We start from the raw sequence: 18542 nt of genomic DNA, 5'->3' as shown, positions 1-18542 counted from the left end.
TAGCAATAATGCTTACAAAAAGCTGATGGGGATGCCCACGTAGCCGCCTTGGCAATGGTTTCCCAAGGAACATACTTTTGGAAGGAAACAGCGGCCGCTTTGCCATATACAAGGTGAGCATGAATGCCGTTCAGGGGCTGAAGGCCTTGGATGGTATAGGCTTCTGAAATGCAGGCAGCAATCCATTGGTAGATAGTTCCCTTGGAAGCCGGTTTTCCCTTGGGGTCCCGAAAGTGACAGTTCTGAGGAGCCCCGAGTTCACTCGTTCTGTCGAGATAAAACGTAAGGGCTCATCTGACATCCAACTTGTCCAAGACTCTCATCAGATGCCGGGTTAGGAAAGAAAAAAAAAAAAAAAAAAAAAAAGAAGAAGGTAAGGAGATCGATTGGTTCAAATGAAAATCACTAACCACCTTAGGCAGGAATGAAGGACTAGTACGGAGCACAACCTGATCCTTATGAAAAGTGATGTTCCACAGAAAGAGCTTGTAGCTCACTTACACGCCTCGCCGATGTTACTGTGATCAGAAAAACGACCTTCCAAGAAAGCTATTTCAGATTGGTAGTGGCCATAGGTTCGAACAGTTTATGGCACAACGCAGTGAGGACCACATTCAAAACCAATTTGGGATGAGTAGTGCGCACCGGTGGGAAAAGATGCAGAAGACCCGGAAAATGACTGGATTCGTCAAAGAAAAGTAACAGCTGTCCGTGGACAGGTAGGCTGCAGTGGCAGATTAATATGTCCTGCAAGACAAGACATGAAAGCCTGAAGCTGCGAGGTGAGACACAAATGATAGAACACTATCAACTGTAGCGTCCCTGGGATCAAGCTGTTTAGCTAAGCACCAGTGGCAAAAACAGAGCTATTTGCTCCTATATTGAGACCTTGTAGAAGGATTTCTGGCCACCTGAATAATGTGCATGTTGTCATCGGACAAATTGAACTGCGCTAAAGATCTGAATTCAGGCACTAGCCCGCCAAGCTGAACGATTGTGGGGAGGGGTGCCACATCTGGTGATCGCACTGGTGAAGCAGGTTGGGAATCAATGGCAATCTGAAAAGAGGAAGAATCGACAGATGCTGAAGTTCCGAATACCAGAATCTGGCTGGCCACCAAGGAGCTATGAGGAGGAGAATGCAAATCGATGCATTCCTGAGTTTGCAGAGTGACCGATGAATCAGAGGCAGTGGAGGAAAAGCATAAGCCTTCATGTTGTGCCATGGAAACTCGAGAGCATCTCCCACGGAGGACACCAGAGACCGTGTCTGGATGCATACAGAGCAAGTTTCCTGTTTGCAAATGTTGCGAAGAGTTCCACTTCTGAAGTGCCCCATTGGGGGAAAATGGCAGCGAGAACATCTGTGCTCAACTCCCACTCGTAACTGGCCGCTGAGTGAGTCTGCAGTTATATTGATGTGACACGGAATGTGTACAGCCAGGAGCCAAATGTTGTGCTGGATGGCCGATTCCCAAATCTGTATGGCTAGGTGCACAAGGAGAGGTGACTTGGTGCCACCCGGCTTGTTGATGTAAAACATTGCCACAGAATGGTCTGTGCTTCGCGATGGATACCTTTTTCGTGATGGACGATTGAAAGGCTTTGAGCGCCAGGAACACAGCCAGGAGTTCCAGATAATTGATATGGCACTGCCTGTCCTCAAGGGTCCATAGGTCGAATACTTCCAAGTGACCCAGCGTCGCTCCATGGTAACAGTCACTTGTGAGCAGGGCTCCTGAAAGGAGGCCCCCACTGAAAGGTTGTTGGTCGAAGACCACCACTGCAGATCCGACATCCTGCAGGAAGGAACGAGGCACGAGACCAAGAGCTCCGAAGAGCCAGCTGAGTACCCTCCTCTTCAGACATGCGAGAGGAAGGGCTAGCACGCAAGAAGCCATGAGGCTCAGAAGTCTCTGGAACCACCAAGCCGTCATGTGCGAAGACTGGAAGAAGAGCGGACACGTGGCTGATAGGTCTGCAATCCTGTCCATCGTTAGGAACACCTTGATACTGACCGTACTCCAAAAGAAACCCAGGAAACTCAGTTCTGCCCAAGGTGGAACAGGAGCTGGAGGAGGGACGTAGATTGATCAATGCAGTTTGCGGGCAAGGACTGCGTAGGAGCCAATCGTCCAAATATGGATATACATGAACGCACTGCAGCCTGAGGAAAACTGCAATGACCGACATCTTCGTAAAGACATGCAGCACTGAGCTGAGACCAAAGGGAAGGGAAATGTTATGCTCCCAGGGAGAACCGCAGTTATTTCCGATTCGGCCTCCAGATCAGGATGTGCATGTAGGCGTCCTGAACGTCAACACTGAGGCAGTCGCCCTTCTGAAGAGCAGACTTTATTTGGCAAGGCGTGATCATCTTGAATTTCTCTTGGGGAAGAGAAAGACTGAACTGGGAAAGATTGAGGATAGTGCGCAGGCCAGCCTGGTTGTGTTTGGGCACTGAACAGATGCGAGTAGAAGCCCTCCTCTTGCTCCCCGAGGGGACCAGGCTCCACCGCTCTGAGGACTAGAAATTTCTGTACCTCGCCTCTGAGGGCGGGCAACCTGATCTGTTGGAGGGTTGAAGGGTGAGGTAAGGGGGGGGTGAGGGGCAAGCGAAAGCCTGCCCGAGCGATTGACAAAACCCACCGGTCTTAGGTGATGGTCCGCCATGCCTCCAGATGAGAAGAGATTAGTCTTCCCACCGGAGTCTTGTGCGACCGACAAAAAAAATATAATTTGACTGATTTGTTGGCAGGGAGACAACCGGTCCCTGGAGAGGGGCCCGCCAACCGGAGCTTCAGTTCGGTGCGCACAGCGATCCTGAAACTCCCTGAATCCAGGGAAGGACCGAGTCTGGGACCCTGACCTCTGTGTATAAGGTGCCTTAGCTGGAGCTTTCGCCAGGACCAATTAAGATTTGGCCGTTTGGGTACTCTTTGTCTTTCCGAGTTCCTCGTCTGTAGAACAATGAAACAATTCCTTGCCATCAAAAGGAAGGTCCAGCACTTTGTCTTTGAACTTCCTTTGATAATTTAGTTACGTGGAGGCCCGCCTGGCGGCAGGGGTCAACCCAGACCACAAGGCCTCGAGCCGAGGTATCTACATGGTGTGCCGCAGCTTCCAGTAGATCCTGTGCCAACACTCTGGCATCCGTCAAACCGGCTTTAAAAATCTAGCCTATCCGCAGGAATACACTCCTGGAAATCGGTTAGCTTTTTCCACAGCCTCAGATTGGCTGCTGCCAGGATGAGCTCTGTTCACTTGACGAAATTGGAGCGCCGCATTGGCAAAGACTTCATTGCCCAAGGCTTCCAGGAGTTTATCCTCTTTGGATAGGATTTGGGCCGCTGCCGTTGAAGCAGAGGCCTGCTTGGATTGGAGGGTAGCCGCTGCCACCACCGTTGAGGAAGGGAGCGGACAAGCCGATAAGGCTAGTTCCTCAGAGGTGTGAAGCTTGTATCGAGAGTCAATCCTCTTGTTGAGGTGTAGCCCGGTGTGGGGGTTTATCCCAGACCTTATGGGCCTCAGCCAAGACGTCCTTCTGGAGGAACAGGCCGGTGCGCTCCTGGGGTGACAGAGTAAAGTCTGTAGATATCATCCCTTCCTGAGGAGTGGGGGCCTCAGGTACTGTAATATCAAGGAGGGCCATCATATCCAAGACCCGGTCATGGAATGCTCTCACCAAGCAGGGCTGCTTGTTATCCTGTTCCGCTTGAAGCTCATCCAAAGATGCGGAACAGAAGACTGGTCCACCACGCATACCGCCTCAGGTTTTAAAGTGTAGCCCTGGTCTGCCGGTGTCTTCTCTACAGGAGACAAAGGGGGGAGAGCTGGAGGAGGTCCAGAAGGAAGCGGTGGAGAAGGTGGCACCACCGGACCTGCATTGGAACAGGGGCAGGAGGTTCAGGGTACATTTCCCTGAAAAGACGTTTGAAATACACCTTCATAGGGTCAGAGTGCATGAGCATATGAAACTTCACAAAAAACCTATCCTCAGCCGAAGGTGTTGGCGCTGGTACAGGAAGAGGCCCCTTGTGAGGGGCATACCCCCATGAATGCAAGGAGGATGATTGCCAGGAGGGCCCACAACCAGACAGATCCACATAGATCAGTGGAGCAGAAGCAGCGAGACGGTATGAGGCAGCGGTGTCCAAGCACGTCAGTCGAATGAAGAGCGGAACAGATTTGTTGTCCACATAGCGTGGAAAAGGCTGCTCAGCCCCAAAAGGAATGCTCCCAGCACCAGATGACATGAACGTATGGCCGCCGTGGACCATGGAATTTGGGCAGCCATTTTGTCAACACCTGAGAAGAACTTTAACATGTGGAGATGAGGCAATTGTCTCCTCAGGGGACTTAAGTAACACTTCAGCCTTGACACAAGGATCCTCACCAGAGTCAGTACAGGGGGGGGGGGGCTCAGATGCATACTGGACATCTTAGAAACTACCCTAGAATTAGCCTCCATTGGAGGAACCTCAGCAGAACTGGTAGTAGAAGTGTTATGGTCAGTGACCGCCCTCTTTGCTCCCTCGACAGAACCGGTACCACCACAACCCTGAGCGTGGGACGGGTCAGGGATGTACCTCACCGACAAGCCCTTCAAATAGGATCTCTCCAAGAAGAGGAACCTCAGATTTTAACCTGGGATTGTTAGCTCCCTCAAGAGAGGGGCCTCGAGCCGTGACTCGGTATGCAAAGCTCCAGAAACAGACACACTGGGCTGAAGCTTAGCACCAAAACGGTGAATCTAGGAACAGTATCTGGTTTTGGCAAGTCTGCTGCAGGAACCCTCGCAAAACTCTGGTGCGCCCATTAGGCCCTTGAGGCACCTCAGGGGAACCCCTGGTGACCGAGCTAAACTAGCCCCTCCCGGACCTGGAAGACCCCAGGAAGGAGTCCCCTGGCCGGGACACCCTAAAAATGTAAGAACTTACCAGGCATTTCTTCTTTTCGTCAATGAAAATCTGGAAATGAGGTGGAACACCACGTTGAAACACTTCCTCCCACCGAAAGAAGACAGAGTGCCCGGACAGAGAGGGAGTCGCAATAGAAGCACGAATCCCAGCGATGTTCGGGGCCTAAACACTCCAAGCAAAGAGTGGGGATCCGCCCTTGCGAAGAGACGTTCGCATGAACAGGACATGAATCCCAGACGCTGTGTATTAAATAGAATTCTCAGAAATGTGCCAATTCCCTCTACCTTAGAGACCCCAAGCAACTTTGCTGGATTTTGGAGGACAATTTATTTACCCTGGAGAGAGTGAGACCCTTTTTCCCACTCATGTATTTTAATGTGATTTTCTACACTGTTTCTTTTGGTTGTGAAGTCTGAAACTGCATAGGCATCATCTTTTACATTCTGTCACACAGCACCTTGGGACCATGGGAAGTCTTTCAGATTTCCTAAAGGTTTAACCTTCTCTGGGATAAACTACTGTTTCCCAGAGCAGTAAAGTGAAATTGACTTTACTTACATTTGTAACTTTCTAGACCCAGCACACACTATCTTACAATAGGGTGTTGGACAGGTTACTTAGTATCCCCTTTGTCTAGCTTCTCATGTAACATTTTCACGTTACCCTCTCTTCACTGCTGGTGGCAGTGGTTTACTTTTTACTACCATTTTGGGATTTTACCGCAGGCTGCTTTCACAGCCACGGTAAAGCACCCACCGGTGCTATTTTGGCCCCAGTCTTTGCCATTTCTTTGTGGAAAGGTCCTTCTTAAGATTTACTCTGTGCGCCAAACCAGGTTTGGTCGCTTTGTTCGTGTTGTCTTTGGCGGCCTTCAAGAGGGAAACCCGCCTCTGGCTCCAGGGTGTCTGGCGGGGGCAGGAAGTGAGGGAGGTGCCCGAATCTCCTTGTACTTAAGTCTCCTAGGAGACCCAAATGCACTCCATGGTGATTGGCCGGCTCACTGTCTGGCAAGGACAGCCACCCTGCTGGGTGACGGACAACTGGGCTGGAATGAATGGGAGCAAGCTGCATAAAAGGCGAGGCTTTTTGGCTTGGAAGGCAGAGTCGACCACTGGACGAAGGAATCTGAACAGAACTTGACGCCTGCTGCAACTCCTGGACCGGTGAAGCCCTGCTGCTGTGCTGAAACTCCACTTTCGTATCGACAAAGAAGCTCCTGCAAGGACGACCTCTTCCTTTGAGTTAGTGGGACCAATCAACTCAAAAGTAAGTCACATGAACATCCTCTCGGGGCTGGTTGAATTTCCACAGAGTTGCTGCTGGAAACCGAATTGCCAGGGAGAGGAACACCAGTTTGTGTGTGTTACTTTTAAGCTGGCCAGGAGCTCTGGGAAGATCCTCTGGACTCCCAGGAAGCAGGACTGACTGAGCCCCCTCAACAGAGTGCAGGACCCCAGAAGCAAGGAAAGCCCATCAACAGTCAGGAGCCGCAGTATTGCTATTTGCGGTAGTCGCGAGGAACTGAAAACACTGAAGTGCCACTTGTTTGAAGTTTGCTGGTTGTAAGCGGTGACCATCCCATTGCAGTGCAGGAGTCCTCCCTCTTGTGCCCATGACTGAGGCCCAGGAACAGTGAGATATGCAGAGCTGCCCAAGAACAGAAGTCATCTGCTGCACCTTTTCTTCAATCCAAAGGTACTTTAAAGTTTGAGCGAACATACCTCTTATGTAGAGTTGCTTGCATCTTCTACTACTCACAAGTCTAACAGCTTGTGGCCCTACATTGATTCCCTTTTCTTCAAAGACTTCTAAAAACATTGTGCAAACACTTTTCTTACTTCCCTGCAAAGAAGTGCTACAGCTCATATAGACTTTTGCCCATTGACTTTGGCTTAGCCTGTTCCACTGAATAGCTCTTGTTGGGGGATCCAAAAGCATTTGCCTGGGCGAGAATATTTGTGATCTCTTGTATGTTCTAGTAACCTTTTCCTTTAACCTAATTCCTAAGATCTTCTAAATTAAAACAGTGATACATCAATGTCCCCCGCACCCTAGCTATTTAAGTCACCTGAGGGTGTAGGTTGCATCTGTGGGCCATCCCCAAAGGGTACTTACTGTTTGATTCTTTAAGAGCGTTTCGAAATATTTGTGTGGTGTATTATATTGCCTCCTTCTGGAAAAGGCTTACTCTGACTGAAAAATTAATAATTGTTTTTTCAAGAAACCGTTGAATACTTGTCACTGGGAATCTCTAACTCCTACAGCTCATAGACTCCTATTGAGATAAGCCTGGCTGCTCCACACGCTACCAACCTGTGAAGTGCAGACCTATACCAAAGGTTGGGTTTCCAGGAGGTCAGGGTTGTAGTGAACCCAAAGGGTGATGCATACAATCTTGCCTAACACTGCGTCAGAGACTGAGGACTAGATGACCGTGGAACCGGAGCAGGAAGGAAGGCCAAAGGCAATAAAATAAAAATTCCCAGTGATGCTAGTGCATCCAGCCCCGACCGCGCACAGAAAAGGACTGAACGGCAATGCGTGGGGCAGAGCTGAGGAGGGTGGGGATACGGCCACGTGCGATACCCCACGTAAAAATAACAAACATTTTGGATGCTTTTTACGAAAGTGCTCCGGTCCCGTCCCGAAGGACGGAATGTCCCACAAGTATGGAGGAAAGGGGACGGGACCTAGGAGTATTTCCTTTCACAACATTTTTCTTTGACAACCACTGCAGAGACAAAGGGCTGTTGAGACAATGACTAGATCATCCCACTGACTGCTTGCTCGACATCGTTGGCTCGGGAGCCACTCCTGCATAGGGCGCATGCACAGATAGATGTGTGGAATCAGAAAGATGCAGGATGCCATCATCCACAGTAGCCGCAAGTCTTTCTGTACGTTTGTGAAGGCATCATGAAGTAAGACACCGACAAAAGATTTGAGATTCAAATAAAAGATAGTTATTAACTTAAATGTCAGGATGGTTGAAGGCATAACTTGCCCTAAACTAAGGTGGGATTTCCCTACCTGAATGAAACTATAGAAAGTCAGAGTCAAAGAGTTCAACTTAAGTCTCCAGAAGCGATCCTTGCCCTCATCTTCAGCCAAACAATGTGTAGGGATATCAAAGTCAAAACAAATGGTGTTCAGGTTCTGAGCTCCGTCCAGCTCACAGCTTTCTTTCAGCTCCCCCTGCCCAAGCATAAGAAAGTTCCATGAAAAAGTCTCAAAATTAACATTCTCCAAGGTGAAACAGTTCAAAACCAAATCTTGCGGTTCCCTTCACCAAGTGCCACGTAAAACAATCCAAAAGCAAAAGACGTCTTGAGACTTCACTCTCAAGACAAGTGCAGTCCTTTACGTCTCAGGGTTCCCTTCCACAACACTTCAACTTCATCACTTACACTTGTCTGAGTCTTTTCAAAAGTTTTAAACCACCAGGTCAACCTGACCCTCTTTCTGGCTCGTCAGTTTACAGCGGTTTCACTAGGCTGGGGCTCTGTGTCCTTATATTCACCATTTAGGGTTCACTGGTCGAGGCGCAGTGGCTAGACCGCATGGTCCACCCATCACAGGTTACGCAACCAGTTTCCCTGGCCTCCTCAGCCCGCACAAGTTCCTTGGCACTTACTCCTACGCACCAAGTCACCTTCACTTAGTTCCTTTGGCCGGCCTCTTGGCTTTATGAGTCATCTTGCACTTTGTTGGCTTACCTTTGTAAGCCTTGTAGCTCCGCCACCACGTGCGTCATAAGGCCCTGCCTCCCTGCAGTCAATCATCAAAGTTCACTGTGTTGCTCCTTTTTGCCTTTGATGTATTTAACTTGCAGATTTAAGTTAGCTCGGCAACATACATTTTATAGGATTTACTTACAATTCAGTTTTCCATGTGCACTTATGTTGTTCAATTGTAATATCTCCTTCAGTTCGGTTTTAATATGCACGTATTTGCTTCAAAGTTTTCATTTAGTTTGGTATTCAATAAGCATTTAGTGGTTTCAATATTATGAACAGTTATCACTCACAGTCCTAATGGAGATCCCCGGTGCTTCGACACCCTTCTGACACTCACCGGGTCTTCTGTGCCTCTTCTCCAGTAGTTCCCAAGGCGCCCTCTCGCCTTATGAAGTCGGGAAAACTCAATGGCGCAAGCCCCGCTTGCCTTCCGTGTGCTTCTCTGCACACATTTGCAGCTTCAATGTTTTTTCCGGCACGTGGGTGGTGTCCTCTACTCCGGCTCCTCAGCAGCTCCTGCTGCTCGCTTTAGTGTATGGAGGCTCCCAGGTCTGGGGAAATGACAGCCCCTGGACATCGGGTCCCACAAGTCTGCTAGGAAAGTGGCTGGCATCCTGACTTCTTTTCCTGTCCCAGCACGGCTGCCTCCTCATAAGGCTCTCCTGCTGCGCCACCAGTAACTTCTCGGTTGGCTTGGTCTCCTTTTATACACATGCAGCCAGCCCCTTGACAGGCTGCAGGTGTGGATGGTTAATTAACCCTGCCTGAAAACAATCAAAGGAACATGCCTGACCTTCACAGCCCTTAGCAGGCATCTTCCGCATCTCAGAACTGAGTAGTGAAAGTCTCCATTAAACTTAGTTGCCTCTTCTTCGTCCCAGTGCGTGCGTGCACATTGCTCCCAGTCTCCTCTTTGTCATCTCAGCAATGTCAAGTGTTCCATGTGGGAAAATGAGGTGAGCTGGCTTATAATAGCCCATAAAGATTGGGGGAGGGTTAGGTTGGTTGTCAATAGGGAAAGGGGGATACCGGGTCTCAACTATTGCACCCTTTTCTTCTTCCTCTTACTTCTGGTACACCTGAACTGTTGATATCTGCTGTCTTTTTCTTTGTCAATGGGACATTGGGAACAATATTGTATAACTGACTCTGGGACAGGATTTTCTTCCACAAAAGGAAAATGTCGAATACTGTCTCGCCTGAGAGGCCCCATCGGGACTCTCCAAAAAGGGGGTCCTCCTTTGTTTTTCATCCCACAGGGTTCGGATCCCAAACAGATGGCATTTCTCCTGTGCAGAGGATCAAAAGGGGATAGATAAGAGAAACCAGAGGGAATTCTCACAGGTTATCAGCGCTCCATACGGAGTGATTTGGAACAACATGTCTTGAACCTTCTCTTTGGCAGGGATTTCTATCCCAGTGCCCGTAGAAACTGTTTCACTTGACCGAGGACCATACTTAACTTTCTCATTGATTGAGAACGCCAGATTGAAAAGGAGATCTACTGTCATTTGAGTGTTCTCTAGACACGATCCGTACAAATCTCCGGTTATGAGCCAGTCGAGGTAAGGGTAAACTGGAATGTGCTGCCTGCATAGGTGTGCTGCCGCTACCACCTGTACATTTGTACACACGATTGGAGCCTGAGGAAATGCCGAAGGGATGTAATTTGAACGGATCAGGAGTTCTATATCCTGAACCTGAGGTACTCTGTATGCTAGCAACATTGAAATATGAAAGTATGCATCTTTCATATCCAATGTGGCCATGTAATACCCCTGTTGCAGCAGTGCAATTACTTCCTGAAGAGCGATCATCCTGAATCTTTGTGCTTGACACATTGGTTTGCAGGACGTAGATCTAAAACAGTGTGAATGGTTAGATCATTTTTGGGTACAAGGAAGTATATTAATGCATACCCTGGTTTACCTGAAGATGAGGGATGACCTTGATCGCTCCCTTTTCTAGAAGGATCTGGACCTCTTCCATCAGGATCTGTAGATGGTCTGCAGACAGTCATCTGCTCTTGGGTGGATGGTAGCAGGTGGTTGTGGGAATTCTATGCAATACTTGTCAGTGCCCGACTACCCACTAATCAAGTGAAACCCTCCCATGTATGGGTAAAAGATTAAATGTCCCCTGACTGGGGAGATATGGGAAGGGACCCCTGGACTGCCAAGTCATTTGTTGGCCGGAATAGGGAGGATCTGGCTGCAGAGTTTCTCCCTCTACCCTCAGTGTGTCTACCCTCCCTGTGTCAAAATCCCAACTATTGTGGGTACTGAAAGCCGCTTGAGGTACCTGGAATGGAGAACCAAGCAGCTCCTCCTGTACCTTAGTGCCCCTGTGAGCAACAGGAAAGGATTGCCTGTGACAGGACCGGCAGGTATTAAATGCACCTCTTTGGACAAAGGGTTTGGCTGAGATCTGGTTCTTGTGCTTGTTTCCAAGGCCTCATCGACTGCCTTACCGAAGAGAGCAGAGTCTTCCACCAGCTTGTTGATGAGGGAACCTGAGTCGCTGGCTTAAATCCTACGTTTTTGAGCCATGCATGGTGCATTAGTAGATTTCATTGTGTGATGATGGTTCCCACTGTCTCAACCGAATCCAGAGTGTTCTTCAGGATGTTTGGCATCACCTAGCACACTTCAGCAACCACGGTTAAGAGTTTGGCGAGAGGAGTTTACGGGACATTCTGAAAGCCTTCCTGCAAGAGTCCCCATTGTGCACCTCTATAGCTCGCAAGGAGTGTGTTATTGGCGATTCAAGCACAGAAAAAAGCAGAGGTGGTGACATGTTTGCCAAGAACATACAACTTCTTACAATCCTTGTCTGGAGGACAGACGAGGATAGCAGCACTCCTGCTAGTATCCTGGTGGTTTTAACAACCAAGGAGTCCGGGACAGCGTGGCCTCCGATATACAAAGGGTCCGAGGGCCCCGGGCGCTACATCTTCTCCACTCAAGGGTCGAACGGTGTAAGCAGGAGAGCCAGGCATTTCTTCAGAGTTCAGGAGTGGAATAGCCTGAGCAACCTAGACCTTCTCCTTAAGGATATCCTCCATGAAATCTGAATCAGGCTTCCTGGGTGAAGATTTTGAAGTGGTCAGCTGCCTTTTTGAGGAGATTGTTGAAAAGCATTTGGTCGTCAATGGCCGATTCATTCCTGGGTTGCACAACAGGAGGAGTGTCCAAGAAGAGGTTGTCCATGTCAGGTAGTGTGCCAAATGCCCTGATCATCAGCTGGGACCCAGTCCGGGTCTTGAGAGACAGGGTTTTGGGATGCCTGATCTCGGTCAGGGACATTTCCTCGTCAGGGTCATCCTGGTCGTCAAAGAAAACATCCACCGGAGGGGATGCAAATTGTGCACTTGGGGAAAGGAGCCCTGTGCACCTAAAGACTCCTCTTTTTTCTTCCCAATACTTTTCCCCCACCCCCAAAACCACTATTCCCACTCCCAACACCTTTAGTTTTTTCCCACCCAAATATGTTATTTTGGAATTAGTTATTTTCGGTTCATTATAATCACTGCATAACCTATGTCTCTTGAGAACAGAAAACTGATTTGAAAAGTTGATAAACTGGGCCATTTTCTCTATATCGGATTCAAATTTCTCTCTAGTCCACCCAGAGGAGTGAGACTCACCCACCATAGATGAGGTCTTAGCGCCTTGTGTAGACCGCAATGTTTCAGTAGGCCCCCGACAGACTGCGAGTGTCGATGGCTTAGTCAGTCGAGGGATGCTTAGGGGTTGCGCGTTTGTGGGTACAGGTGTTGTGTGCATGTCCCTGTTGCCGGGGTGTGGTCTCCCAATCGCACTGCCGGTGGCCTGCTTGTCGGGACCGGGGACCAACACACTGGAATTTATGGGTTTCATCGTTGAGTCTACGGCGAATCAGAGCCGTGGCGCCGGCTGACTCTTCATCCGAGGTATCTGCGCCGGAGGGGGAGTGACTCTCAGCCTTCACGGTGCAGGTCACCCACCACTGCGTGCCCGTCTCAAGGTTTTGGGCCAAGAAAGTTTACAGGCCTCGCAACTCCGTGGTCACGCAGGAGGCACAGATTGTACTCTTTATAGGCATCTTTCTAGGGGAATTTGCCATTTCAAGATGGGCAAAATTTAAAGGGCGTTTGCTCAATAACAGAAACAGCAGCCAGACTGAAGGAGGGGCAAAGAAGAGGCATTCTCAAGAGAAAGTCAGTAAAACAGGACCCCACTCTACCTACTGTGAGGTCGGCCTGAGGGCCAAGGCCACTAGGAAATCATTCACTGAGTCGCGGGCAGATGCAATGTCAGCAAGGCAGGAAGAGCGGTCGAGGAAATGAACTCTTAAGACATACAAAGCAATATTAATATAGAATGAACTTTGCATGTGCGACGGACAAGATCGTCGAGAAATAAACAATCTGGCTGGTCCTAGGCGCTTGAAGGATTTTGGTTATACCGTCATGTGAGGGATAGTGTTACAGACACGCCCATGTCGACGTCCCTTTTTGATCTTCTAAAAGAAAGATGCAATATTCTGCGATTACCACCAAATGTCAAACTATAAGCACATTCGCAAGCATCAGAAATATCTTTTGCCCCAGCCTTAGTCATGCTTACAAATCAGTTCTTTGTGGTCCCAGAACCTGGTTGGTAGCTTTGCCTCACCATCTGCAGCTATTGCGCTGAAGAGGAACTTTAATACTCTTTCCAAGCTGTCCCGGGTCATCGAGGACATGGAGGGCATTGCCTGGATGCTCTCTCCAAGCTGTAGACTTGGTTCCCTCTCCTGCCAAGCCTTAGTACTATTCCATGTATTGGGTGCGAGTTCCAGACTCGCCTTTTCTGGTTTTGCAACAACCTCCTTGAGCCCCTCTGGCTTCCTCCATATCTTGTGTTATGGCTTACACAAGTGCTGCTGTGCTCACTCCTAGTACTCCGATAACACTCCAGATCTTCCTTCCACCTGAAGCGGCTCTGCAGGTTTCTTCTGCTCGGGATGGCGTGCTGGTGTGCTTTTGCGGTTCCCCGGTCTGCTTCTGGGCCGTGCAGTCCTTACTTCCTGGACAGGCACTGAACTTTCTCCTTTTCTCCTTCTGCACAGCGTCCGGGGCAGCGCCCGTCTGCATGACGGCCTCGTCTTGGCTCTTGAGGTTCCTCCTAGGAGAGCTTGACCCATTGTCCAGTCCTTCCTTGGGCTTGATATTACTTCTGCCAGTCACTGTTCGTGAACCACTAGACTGACAGTGGTTCCAATGCGTACTCTGTTTTGCTCTGCATTCCATCCTCGTCTCCGTACTAGGCAAGTATTGAGATGGTAACTCACTAGCAGTACTCACAGTATTCTCTATTGGAGTATTGGAGTTGGTTTAGCAAAGTAGATAGGGTGTGAGGTTAAGTGTGAAGAGGAAGGAAGGGTGGTGGGGTAATTGTGGAAAGGGGCACCAACTAGGATCAAGTGCTTGGATGGAATAGCGTGTTCTTCCGCTGCGGTCGTCACTGGTCCCAAAGGTGTTTCCCCCCCTCCCATGAGATCCACCAACTGAGTACCACTCCAGGGGGACCGTCTGGTAGTGGCCTCATGGGAAGGGGGCTCCCCTTTCGGAAGCAGCGACATCATGGGATTCATCACAATACACATACTCTTGTTTCTGAACACTTTGAAAGTTACCCACAACATTTCTTCAATCTGCTTTGCACAAACTTCAGCAACAAGGACCTTCAAACTGCTCCTACTACCCAACTTCTCATTGCAGCCATCTCCCCGAAAACCCGGAGAACCAGGACACATGTAAATGGCAAAACACGTGCTAAATCATATGCAATAATATTATAGTAGGAGTTGACCATTTCAAATAGTATTGCTTTACAAATCAGACATTTTTCATCAAACCAAGGAACGCAAGTGCTTTTGAAAAACAGGTGCGCCTACCTTGTCTTTGTTGGCAAAGCCCCAAATGCCAGCTGCTATTTCAATTGCAAAGATAACTAGTAGGAAGGCAAAAAACTGGAAAGACAAAGGAAACATTGTTAGGTGTTGAAGAATCGTTAGCACAGTTGAGAAAACACAGACCCTTCATTTAGACGAGTATAAACTGAATAAGATTCCCAAGTTAAAAATGCAGAGGTTATGAGCCAGTCACAAAAGTGAGTCTTAGGAAGAGGTTCTGTTGCAAAACAGTAAAAGGTTAAAGAGGCTACGTTAAAACCGAAACAACCTTTCTACTTGAACCTTTCCTGGTCTCATGGGCTACACTAGTTTTGAGATTCTAGTGTCATACAATGAAATAAAGTGTTAGACATAAAATACCTTACTGGACTTCCTACAAGAGCATGCACAACGTGAAAACGTTTCTGTCCGGGACACCATCACAAAGGCACCACAATTTAACCAATCACGCTATAACTTAAAGAGCAACCACTTCACAATGTACACCTTGCTAGGAGTAAGAAAAGGGCCAGGATAAAAACATGCCTAGAATACAACACTCTTTTCCTCTCTCGTCAGAGGTCACGAGAGTGGTTTATCCAGTGCTAGTTTTTTTGTTCATGTTTCCAGAAACCCATACCACCACTTCCTCGAATAGCACATTAGAACCACGTGTGTTCAGCTGTTTTTGCATTGCAAGTTGAGTTTATCGATATATAACAAAAGGAAAGCAATTTCTCCAGAATTTCATATGCTACATGGTCATTTTGCACTGAGATAATGAAGCGGTGGTGAATGACCGCAGTAACGTTTTAGAACATGATTTTAGAAACTCATTAAATTGTGTATATTGCACCTTAAACATATTTCAATTGCAGCCAGCATTCTGGCTAGATAGATGTGTAAATACAAATGTAATGTTAAAAATCACAATACAGGTGGCAAGGAAATTGTTGTAATGCCATTTGCTAGAGCACTAAGCACTTTTTCTGAATGGCAAAGGAGTTTGCTTCATGTGCAAATTGACAATCCCACAAGGAACACTTTCCCTTTATCATATGAACAGCTTGGGGAATACTAAGTTAGATGTGCCGGATTGAATCCCCTGCTACGTGTCCATATGTTATAAGTATTGGAGCAGGAAAACATCCCTTGATCAAAATAAAGCTACAATGTGTTGACCTTAATGTTGGAGCAGCAGGCATCCAACGCTTTTAAAATTGCAGCACGTTTTAGTGTTCAACGACACCACTTACAAGAGTAAGCAAAAACACTTGCTAATTCATACAAATGTGGTTATGGTTGCCGATGACCGTTAGCTTGAAGTAAAAGTTTTGCCATTTCTTAGACAATTATTTTATATTTAATTGCTACAGAAGTCATATTTTCTGTAGATGTGAAATGTAAATTAACCTCGATCTTCTTCAAAGTTGACTTACTTCAATACTATAGCAAATTAGCTCAAAGATGCACAGCGTGGCTCAATCCTTCAGGTCGGCCACAAACAGAAAAGGCAAGCGGAGTTGGACATGGATACTTTGAGCTGTTGGAAATCTGCCTCGGTCATTATATACATCATATAGCTTGGCTGTAACCCATGCGGCTCCCCCTCCATAAAGTGGTTCAATTGCAAGCCAGGAGACACCCCAGGGAGATTTATATTACATTGGAAAATTGGCAGTCTCATTCCAATGAGTTTGGCTTTTTTGTGAGATTTTCTGTTGGATTTGGTATTTATTTGTGCAAGGATTTATAAAGGTCTCATAGGGTGTCTCTTCTGACCAGGAATGTATTTTTGGGCATTCAGATCTTTCTTTCTTTTACACTCTTTTCCAGAATGGATTCTATATCCCCCTCGCCCCTAGCATCCAATTGGTCATAACGATCACTGCACACTGTTTTTAAACAGAGGGCTTAAAACAGTCTGGTTACAACCCAGAGCCAGCCCAAATAATTGAATACCCTCCTGTAAATATTTGTCAAATTATATCCAAATACCTCAAAATACTGCATTCCTTTGCTTTGATCAATATCTCTGAAATTGAAGTCCTTCAGTTCTCACCGCCATATACATATGGTTAAAATCGGGGGTGCTTTTGTTGCCTTTGCGAGTAGAGTCTAAGTACAGTAAATGCTGCCCATTGAATATATTGCGTCATGTGAGCTCTGCGTTTCACGATCAATGTCTTAACCTGTAGGAATGTACTGGTTACTGATCATTGTCAACCCTAGCCAAAAATGAAGGAGAATTCCATAGGTAACTAACATATGCAAAGACCAAAAGCTTTAACCAAAGTTTTAGTCAAAAATGAAAAAAAGAATGATTTTCCATATACCTATGATGTCCAGGTCCGAATGCCTTTTTCAAAACCTCCTCAATATTCTGGTGTGACAAACAATCAATATCTGAATATATAAATGATCCTTGCCTGAAGCATTTATTTTATGCCCCTAATGAAATGAGGGTTAATCATGCAAGCCCATGGGGAGATAGTTTCATATATTAAGAGGTAATAAATCAATGCTGTGCGCCTGGACCAGTCAAATTGTAGAGTTGCTGACCATGTGCTCTGCCTTGGGACAGCTAAAGTACAGAGTCGTCACCTCTCAACCTTGCATTTGCTCACTTCGAGATGGTGCCATAGAAGAATGAATGAATGGGTCTCAAGCTCTCAACATAAAACACAATCATGACCAGTGTAGTGGATGATCGATTATTTACTTTTACTGGTAGTTTGAGTTCAAGGTTGATGGGGAACATTTTAGGAGAATTTTATCTATAAAACGATATCCCATCACCCACATCAAACACCCAACATGATCAGTCTATAGTGGAAGGCAGTTCATCAAATTAACATTTTGAACTATTGAACTTAAAATGAACAATAGTAAACTAACAATTCTGCATCCTGAAAAATACAACAAGAACAGCATACTTACCAAGCCAAGCATGCATTGAGACTCCTGAATTGCACCGCAGCAGCCCAAGAAACCAACCAGCATCATCAATGCACCTGCACCTATCAGAATGTATACTCCTGGAAATGCAAAACAAGAGAAATTGTTTTAATATCATAAACTAAGACATCATAACATAGTCACCTTTAAATATCATTATTCGGCGTAACCACATAATGGACCATTTAGATTATACAGGTCTGATAACACTTTCTTGCAACCAAGAATTAATATTCTTTGATAATTACACAGAATCACCTTAAAAATGATTTCCTTAAAATGGCAGCCAAGGCCAATGCGGCTAAGCCTTTTCCCTTACTCCGCCAATTAAATTATCTGCATTTCTTCTGCATGTTAATCTTTCATGCAATCCTGCCACCTGCCCTAGGTGTCCTAGCTGCAAGCTGAAAGTGCAGCATAGACTTAATACTATTGCCAAGTGTGAGGATTCTAGAGTAAGAGTCAGAGACATTTTTTTGGTTGCGAAAGACTTCATTTTTATAAAAGAAAGGGGTTATATGAAATGTTTTCTTTCCAACTATTAGGCGTTTCCCTGCCTCAACAAAACTAAGGGTACTGGCAGAATGTCCAACATGAAGAAAGGCCTCTGTCCTGTGTCCAAAACCCTAATCTGACTATCACATGCTAAACCTAGAATGGGCGAAGTCGTTCAGCTGTTACCTGCAGCTGTTTTCCAGCAGTCCAAATGAGATTCCAAAAAAGATGCAAATAAATGAGTCAAAGTTGCAATTGCCTCAGGAGAGGCTCTCTTCCACATCCGCAATTCTCGTCAACGTTTGATTCACAATTAGGTTTCACTCTTCACCTGGTATACTCTCCTGCCAGTGCGCGAGTAGTTTCTTACCTGTAACTCCATTTCTCCAGTGTTGGTATCTTTCATGGATTCTTAATATTCCCCGTCAAACTGGGAAACCTCAGTCACTTTAACTTAGCGTTTTCCTATGGAAAACTTCAACACTTCAGTGTCCTATCAACGTCATTTTTGGGT

General features: G+C 46.9%; 1 protein-coding gene across 2 annotated transcripts in view; it reads right to left on the bottom strand.

The window, feature by feature from the left end:
- Positions 1–18542, bottom strand: part of LOC138513465 (CD9 antigen-like) — a 314801-nt gene that overhangs the window by 102218 nt on the left and 194041 nt on the right. For both annotated transcript variants that reach the window (XM_069628336.1, XM_069628337.1), the window contains exons 3-4: positions 17516–17613; positions 14579–14653 (exon numbers count right to left, since the gene is read on the bottom strand). In XM_069628336.1, coding sequence (XP_069484437.1) covers positions 14579–14653; positions 17516–17613 — 173 coding nt within the window. The remainder of the gene's footprint in view (positions 1–14578; positions 14654–17515; positions 17614–18542) is intronic.

Source organism: Ambystoma mexicanum, chromosome 12, assembly GCF_040938575.1.
Source record: "Ambystoma mexicanum isolate Mex_15411 chromosome 12, UKY_AmexF1_1, whole genome shotgun sequence".
Classification (NCBI taxonomy): Eukaryota; Metazoa; Chordata; class Amphibia; order Caudata; family Ambystomatidae; genus Ambystoma; species Ambystoma mexicanum.
Note: the sequence above shows the minus strand (reverse complement) of the source record. Positions and strands in the feature narration are given on the sequence as shown.